The following is a 9,094-nucleotide window of genomic DNA, read 5'->3' as shown; positions in this document are numbered from 1 at the left end:
AGATGATGAGTTTGACTGTTTTAAATATAACTTATTTAATTGTAAGTCTATAAATTTAATTTTAATTATGACTGAGTTTAACAATCCGCATGCAGAATTCCTGAAAATTTAACGCTCAGCTTTCCTGAGCCCTTATAAGCCAGTTCTAGGACATTGCTGTTACCTTTTTTTTTTAATTGAGGTATAATTGACATACAACATAATAATTCAATATTTGTATATATTGTGAAATGATCATCACGATAAATCTAGTTAACATTTGTCACCACATATATTTTTTCTTGTGATGAGAATTTTAAAGATCTAATCTCGGAAAATTTCAAATAAGTAATACAGTATTATTAACTGTAGTTGCCATATACTGCCTTTACTTGGTGATGTTCTGAAAGGGTGAACGAATTGATTCTTTAAAGCTGGGTCAAATTTAGATATATTAGGAGGAAAGTCTTATTTAAAAGAGCTATCAGAGTTAATACTTTTGTAAAGTGAACAATCTCCATTCTACTCCCACCCTTCAGCCAGGCCAGAGTTACTTAGCCATGTAACTCTGTTCTACTATTCTTTTAGGACATCTTCCTTTGGATTTCCAGATATTGTGCATATAGTTGGCCTAAATAAATGTTTGAGAATGAATGACTGAATCCTCAAATTCCCACATAATGCCTGGTAAATTGTGGAAGCTCAATAAATATCACTGTGAATGAATTAATGGATCTTCTTAAAGTGAGGCTCACTTTAAGAAGATTCTGTGTTGATTTGTACGAGTTCTTATGTGACTATGTGAATATCTCCATGTCTTTTTTCTCCCTTAGTGGGCCATCTCTTCCCAGGACAACCCACCACGGAAATTCTGATGGAGGAGGTATTGGGAAACCAGGACGAAGGAACACACAGCTCTTAATTTCACAGAACTCTCATGAAGGAAACAGTGGGGAAAAAAGGTCTTAAGTGGAAAACATGGAGTAGGATCATTCTTCATCCAGGTCCTAAGCTCGGCCACCAACCAGAGGCCTCAGCTATGGCAGGTGTCATCACTAACCAAGAACCAAGGAGAATGAAACTTCTACTTCTGTCTCCTCCATGATAAGGACTTTTGAAAAGCATTTTGTCCTCCGACACTTCTTTCCATAGGTCTATGAAGATGTAGCTAGAGTGCCAGAGAACAGTGCCAAATAACTTGGGTCCTACAGCCAGATGGCAGCAGGCACTGTATCCACCTGAAGGTGGGAATGAGGAGCCACCAGAGTTAGCTTCTAAAATGTAAATCAGGTCATGTCACTTCCTTGTTTAAAACCTCTCCATTGTGCTTAGAATAAAACTCAAACCCCGTACCACATTTTGTAAATCTCTCCATGACCTGGTCTCTGCCTACCCTTTGACTTTAGCCATTCTCCTTGTGCTGGCTCTGCTCTACCATACTGGCCTTCTTTCTGTCCCATCAAGGGTACATCAAGCTGTCTGGACTCTCTGCAGGGTCTCTGCCCTTGAGAGCTACTCCTACTTGGAATGCTCTTCTCTCAGCTTTTTCCTGGGCTGACACTTCATTCACTTTAAATGCCACTTCCTCGGTGAGGTTTCCCTGGGCCAAGCTATCATGATTTCTTTCTCCAGTCATTTTCTATCATATTGCCTTGTTGTATTTCCTTTCTGTCACTTATCATTATCTGAAATATATTTCTTCACTTGTATATTATCTGCCTCCCCTTAATTCTTGGACTTTAATTCTTGATCACTGCTATGTCCCTAGTTCCTAGAATAGTCCCTAGCACATAGTAGAGGCTTACTGAATATTTTCTTAAATAAATGAAAATGGAAGATAGAATATGTATCTGATTCATGTGAGAAATGAACCCTAAGCTGAAGACTCTAAATCCTTGGAATTCGACTACAGTAGTATTTTCATCATTATTGCTACTACCTTCACTTTTATTCCTCTCACAACCATCACTATCAACAAGTGCTACATGGCACACTGGGGTACTTACTGTCAGCTGAATGAATGAATAAACCTCAACTCGACTGCTGACTTCAAACCTCCTTTCTAGTCTTATTTACTACTCCCTTCCCAGTACAGCTTCTTGTATATACTAGAACACTGGTATAGAATACTTGTATATCTAAGTGTTCTAGCTACTTAGAAGCCATCATTTTCATCTACACACCATGTCTTCATGTCTTTGCGTTGGCCTATTCTGCTATTCCTTTTATTTGGAATTCCCATTCCTTCTTTGATGAGTTCTCATTCTTCCTTTAGGACCCAATTTTGTATCCTGATAGTCACTTCCTGTTCTGTGCTTCCATATCGCTTTGCCTACACAGCTGTTAAAAATTCATGTCCTGGTAAGGGAGAGAGGAGAGGTAGATGGGAGAAGGAAAAACAAAAAAAAGAATAAAAAATTTAAGTCATTTCTTCGATTAAAAAATTATTTTTTAAAAAATCATCTCCTGAGTTATTGTTGTTGACATACCTGCCTTCTCTTTTAGATAGTGAGCTCCTTGAGAACAGGGACAGTATATTTTCATCTCTGTATTTTCAGGAATCATTGCTGGGTCTGCCACACAGAAGTTTCACAATATTTGTTGAAATGCTCCATCTGGTATCAGGCATAGGCTACCTGCAGTGCCATGTGCTAGGTGCTAGAGGAAAAGATATACAGTACTAGTCAAAATACGGTCCCTGACCCTGGAGACTTATAATCTAATTGTAGAGACAAGTCTTTTACATAGAAGACATATCACTAAAAGCCACTAAAAAAGATATCACTAAAATTCTGAAATCACTAGAATGAAATATGAGACAGGAAAAGCTTCGTGTGGTCAAACATGTACAGGACTGGAGTAGCCAGCAGACTTGATTTCTGGTTCCTACTTTACCATCTGTGGGGCTTTGACAAATTGTTTCCCTCCTTTAGACCTTGTTTTTTTTCTCTGTAAATGAAGAGGTTTGCTCAGAAGCCTTGGATGATTTCTAAAGCCCATTACAGCTCTTGACATTCTGTGGAAACAGGGTGGAAGAGACTGTGTGGAGAGCTCAGTAGTCTCGGTTTGCCCCCTGGTGGTTGCTCAGCAACATCACAGTCCCAGGAGACGGCTGTAGGCTTTTCCCAGGAATGCAGCTAGAGTTCAGAGCCTAGTAAACAAAGAACCGTGGGACAATGACCATTCTAGAAGAGAACCAGTCAGGTTTCTCACTGGTCACTGGTCAATTGGTATAGAATCCTAACCTCTTTCAGGTCCAAGAAACTGAGAGATCGTGCTCTCTGTTCTCAGCCTCCAGCAGAACTCACCTCCTACCTGTTTCTTTCAAAACTAGAGGAAGTCAGTCTCTGAGAGGCTGTTTCATATGCCCCTGACTTTTTCTTCTGCGTCCATCACAGTGCTCTCATTCGAGGCAAATTCTCCATTCTGGTCAGTATAACTATGTATTTATGTATGACAAAATGGAGGCTTTCTCTCCCTCTTACTCTTCCTGGAGTAGGGCCATGAGCCCCTCCTCTGGGACACTTGATCCAGATAAAGTGAAGGTAGAAGGATTTCTTTGAGGAGGTGGGAAAAAGAGATAGATTCCACTATAATAATACATGTTCTTTATATATTGTAAAAGGTGATCAATACCAGCAGAGAAAGGTTTGTTGTTTAGCTGTTTCACTGTGAAGTGAGGTTAGCGAGGGCCATTTGTCCATTTATTTCCTTATTCTCTATATGTTGGACTTAAAGGACTTCTTAAAGCCATCTCTATCCCCTCAAGAAAAAGAACAACTAAATCAAAGAATGAATTGGTTTCCAGGGATTGAAAACTCTGGCCAGAGCCTAGAGAAAAAAGGATAATGGACTCTGAGGGTAGGGAAGAGAGGAAGAAAGACCAAGGGGATGGGAGGGAGGTGAAGAGATAGAGATTCTAGGTGGATTTATGGATATCTAAATTTAAAGAAATTAAATAACTATTTTCTCCACCAATGTGCTTGTTAAACAGAACTTTGTTTTTTCTGACAATGTACTGTACTTTGAACTATGCTAAACATTAAAGGCATAATTAAGGGGATAACATCCATTTATTCCACAGCAGCTGGAATATGCCAAACATTGTACCTAAAGCTGGGCAAACCAAAACTGGCTTAGCATCCATACCTTGCTTGCCTCATTCACTGCTGAATTCTCAGCACCTATAATTATCCTGTCACATAGTATAGGTGCTCAACACATAGTTGTTGAATAAATGAATGTTAGCTGCATGTACTTTCTCCAATGATATCTCAACTCCATGGAGTGGGATGAAGTCTGCTTAAATTATTTTTACTCCTCACTGATAATTATAGAATCAAGAATTATTCTTATAAAATATAAATCTATATGTAACATTCTCTTGATCTAAATATTAAATAATTTAATGTTCCCTCAATATCCTGAGATAATATACCAACTTCACAGGGTGACTTCAGGTTTAAATGAGATATGTTATTGCTTAGTATTTGCCAAGCATGTGGTAGCTGCTTAATAAATTCTAGTTCATTTGCTTTTCTAATTTTCTAGCCTCATGTCCAACCCAATGTTATAGCCACTTCGAATTTCTTATCAGTGTCACTCAGATCCTAAACTTTTATATCTTTGTGCCTCTGCTTGATTTCGCTTTACCTGGAGTGCCTTCCCTGGTCTACCTGGTGAACTCCTCCCCCTCCTTCAAAACAGAGCTCAAATGTCCCCTCCCCTGTGAAGCATTTTCCAACACACCTCCCCGCTACCCCACTGCCCCCGGCCAACTCTCTGCTTCCATAGCACCTCGTATGTGGTTGTTATGGAGCTTGTAATTCTGTTATAATTCTTTTTTTTCTGTTATAATTATTTATTAACACTGTTGCCTGTTAGACTGTGACCTTGAGGGGGATCAGGGAGAAAGTCTTATTTGTGTTTGCACAATGTTTGGAAGGAATATGGAGGAGGCTGAAAAAATGATAGGTAGAAGGGTTAACTTTGCAAAAAGAACTAGTTCTTCCTCTGAAACAAAAGGGAAGGAACTGAAGATGAGTGATAGTAAGGATGTAGCAAGAATCTTTAAAGCATAAGAGAAGGGGCTAAATCTCAGGGAAATCTGGCTCGAGGGAAGAAGAGAACAGGAAGATGCCACCAGAAGAGGGGAAAAGGGTAAAGGAGAGGTGGTACTGGTGCAGCCTATGGGGCTGAGCCTCCTCCTTCCTAGATGTGTGAGGTCTCAGGATGGACTCAGTGCCTCGGTTGGCAAGAAAGGGTGGTTGGATCTGCGGGGAGAAAATAGCCTGTTTCCACCTGGAAGGAGGAGGAACAGCCTTGCATCAGCATTTTTCAGTCCAGTAGGGAGAAGCTGGCGCCTCCAGCTGGAGGGAGGAGTGAAGGTTTGTAGTGATATGGATGAATGCTTAAGGGATAATGGTCATATGGACCAGGGAGAGCTACCTATGCAGAGAAAGATGGTAGGGAATTTTGGCAATGCAATCCTCAGAAAGTATGGCAGAAGGGGCAGAACAAAAGCAGCTGGAGAGGAAGCCTTGGTAGGTGTGGCTTTACCACTATCTGTTCCAGTTGGCATCCTGCATGACTGCATTGAGCCTGTGAGTCCCTCTTCTCTTGATGGTCTGTGATACAGGTGGGGGCACAGAAAAAAAAAGCAACGCATAACACTCGAGCTAGTTCTACTCTAGGCTTTCAGACTAAGCTGCTCAGATCATTTTATAACTTACAAAACAACCCTGACAACCATTTTCAGCTGACACTTCAAAAACAATAAAACAATGTCTCAGAGTACCGTGATGCAAACAACAGAATTTGTAATTTAAGAAAACAAGAAATTTGCTGAAAGGATGCAAAGAGTTGACAGGAGTCAGATATGGAAAATGGGTGGTAACTTAGGAAGGCCAGGCAGCAGGCACCACAACCAAGTTCATACCTTGGGAACAATCTGGCATGGTCACCATCACCATAGTAGGGACACCACCCTCCCATACCCAACTCCCAAGGGACCCACTGTGGTTGGACACCTAGTGTCACTGCTGCTGTGAATAATTCTAAATTTGGAAATATGTCTTTGTATCATTCCCTGAAGATCCAAAGTTCAGAGAGGAGTTGCCAAGTGGCTAAGCCCAGGCCATATGCCATGTTCTGGCTGCTAGGGGGTAGGGAGAAGAGTACCTCCTTGCTTTGGTTCTTGTAGTCAGCAATACTACATAAAATGGGGCATTCTCTCAAGTAGGAAGATTAAGATGCCAATGGCAAACTAAACAAAACAAAATATTTACCATGACCTCATTTTTCAGACCGCTTTTCCTTTCTAGTTATTGTTTTTGTTAGTTGTCAATTGTGATCATAATCTCAGGCTCCTAGGCTTCACACTTTAGAATCATCCTCTTTTCCCTCATTTTCCTACACGGATTACTTAGATTTGCTTTGCCTTCTGTCCCTGCTACTGCTTTAGTAGGATTACTTTGGCAACAGCAAAGGAGGAGAGAAGGGACTAGAAATTGGGAGTCGGACTTCTAGAATGTTAGAACTAGAAGAGACCTTTGAATTTATTGTAACAGTCTTATCTAGAATATTTATTAGAATTCCTATGGCATTAAAAACAAAACAAAACACATGCTGGCATCCCACCCTCATTTTTTGGGTTCAGTAGATCTGAGGTAGGGCTTTGGGGTGTGTGTGTGTGTCTTTCTGAGGTGTGTCCCAGATTGAGAACTACTGAATTCCAGCACCCAGTTTTAAAGATGAGGAGACTGAGGCCCAGAGAAAAGTTACCTATTTGAAATCACACGTGATGAGTTAATGAAAGGGGGAAAGGGACCAGGACCAATCTCAGATCTCCTGGCTTTTGGTCCAGTGCTATTCAGACTTCTTGCTTTTTCCCTCTGCAAAAGGAAATTTCCTGTCGTTATTTGAATCCAAGAAAGCATGCTACATTTCTATGGTTCAGCTCCTCCAACAGTTACTAGGTTTCAGATTAAGAACTCCAAACTGTTAAGAGTGAATAGTCCACCCCAAGGGCCCTGTTTCTAATAGTAGTTAGCTTGGTCCACAGGCCTACCTTGTCAGAATTTGGGCAAAGCATCCTCAAGAACCTCAAGTGGGGAGAGAAATGAGGAGGACCTCTGGATAAAGGGCAGTCCAGCTGAGGCTGTGTTTGGCAGGATTCTAAATGTCTGGGCCTCTGTAAACACAAGTCCTTGTTTCAATTATTCATTGACCCTTCTTCGATTTTTGACTGTTCTTCAGCCATCTGGTTCTCATCTTGGGAATCCACTTCTTTCTTTTTTCAGTTCTTCGACTTCCACCAATCACTCTGCCTTGAGATTGGTTTACCAGCACCTCAGGCACTATTTCCAGGTGACCTCATGGAAACCCAGGACCTCTGACGCCTTTCATTACATTAGGCTGCTTTTTTGACTTTGTTCTCCCTACAAAACTTGGGTTTTTCTATAAAGATTCCCAACAGGAAATGCCATTTGCTTAAGGCCTTCCTGCTCCAAATCTACCTTAGTGCAAAGAAAACGGTGTGAGAATTGCTATAGCAGAAATATCTCTATCAGGGGGTAGCTATTCTTTCTCCCATACTCTGTGCATCCAGAAAGGGGGCTGGCATCAAATTCTGAGCACCTTGCCTGGTGACTAGACCAAGCAGGGATGACATGTCAGAGCTGTTCTTTAGGGAGAAGTTCTAAGAGCTATGGAGGATGGATTGGAGGAAGAGAGGCTATGGGCAGAGAGATAGTCTATTTAAGCTACTGCAGTAATCTAGGTGAGAGATGATGAGACTTGAATTGGGCAATGAGAGAGGGATGAAGAGGAGAGAATAGGAGGGAAAATAGTCATTTTGTGGGGAGAACTGACAGGACTAAGATACTGACAGATGTGGGAAATGAGGGAGAAGTAAAGATCATTAGATTTGGAGCTTGATGAACTGGAAGGACAGTATCTTCAATAGAATGAGGAAAATGAGAAGAGCTGTTTTGAAAAGAGGATAGAAGGCAATGACTTGTTTTGCACATGTGGAATGCAGCCATCCAAGATGCTTCCATCAGGCAGCTGAATATGTAGAGCTGGACTTGGGAGGTCTAGACTACGGATATATCAATTCGGGAGTTTCAGCTGCAAGAAAGTGTGACGTGGAGGTGAGGAGAACAGGCAAAGTGAGAGAAGCCTGAGGCCTGAGCCTAGATGAACACCCACATTTAAGACCAAAACAGGAAGAGAGGGCTCAAGGAAAGAGTCGGAGAATGAGCTGAGGGAATGGGAAAAACCAGGAAAATATGGTTTTGCCAGCCAGGGGAGGAGTTTTCAGAAAGGGATGTGGACATGAGGAATGACAAGAAGTTATTTTTGGCAGTTAGTTTTTGGTCACGATAGCTATCCTCACATCAAATGAAGCACTGAGACAGGGTTCTGGATAATTTACATGCTCTCCATTCACTTTAGCTTCAGTCATCAGGGTCTTGAGGGGTAAATAAGTGTAATTACTCCATAAAGTTTAATATCGCTCAGATTTTCCAAATAAACCCTTCAGTTCTCACCTTCATTTGGTTCAATAAAAGGAAATTGCAAAGACTGGAGAAAGAAGCTGAAAACAGGTACGCAAAGTAGAGCTAACAAATATTAATAAGATTTCACCTACCGCCAACCAGGTCCGGGGAGAACCTTCCTCGGGCTCACTGGAACCCCGCCCCCTCGTGAATATGTAGATAGCGCTGCCCGCCGCGCACTGCCCCGCCCTCTACTCTTCTCCCTCGCAACGGACTCTCCCCTCAAACGGGAAACAAGATGGCGGCGGCAGGTCCGAGTACTCGGGCCTCTTCCGCGGCGGCAGCAGCAGCTCTGAGTCGGCGGGGCCGGCGGGGCCGCTGTGATGAGAAGGCGGCAGCCAAGACTGGGGCCTCGATCCCGGCCTCTGGCCCCGCGCTGCTGGTGTTGCCGCCGCCGTTGCTGCAGCCGCCACCGCCGCGGTCGGAGGAGTCGGGCTGCGCCGGGTGCCTCGAGACCCCGGGGGAAGCAACGGCCATTCCTTGCCGCCACTCGCTGTGCCGGGGCTGCGCCCAACGCGTCGCCGATGCAGCGGGCCCCAGTTGCCCGCGGTGCC

The 9,094-nt window shown here is 42.7% G+C and overlaps 1 protein-coding gene across 1 annotated transcript in view; it reads left to right on the top strand.

Annotated features, from left to right (window-relative positions):
• Nucleotides 1-8,695: 8,695 nt before the first annotated feature.
• Nucleotides 8,696-9,094, top strand: part of RNF169 (ring finger protein 169) — a 78,752-nt gene continuing 78,353 nt past the window's right edge. The window contains exon 1 of the mRNA XM_011368440.2: nt 8,696-9,089. Coding sequence (XP_011366742.1) covers nt 8,779-9,089 — 311 coding nt within the window. The 5' untranslated portion in view covers nt 8,696-8,778. The remainder of the gene's footprint in view (nt 9,090-9,094) is intronic.

The sequence above is a fragment of the Pteropus vampyrus genome, unplaced genomic scaffold, assembly GCF_000151845.1.
Source record: "Pteropus vampyrus isolate Shadow unplaced genomic scaffold, Pvam_2.0 Scaffold141, whole genome shotgun sequence".
In the NCBI taxonomy this organism is placed as follows: Eukaryota; Metazoa; Chordata; class Mammalia; order Chiroptera; family Pteropodidae; genus Pteropus; species Pteropus vampyrus.
This window is presented reverse-complemented; position numbering and strand designations above follow the sequence as displayed.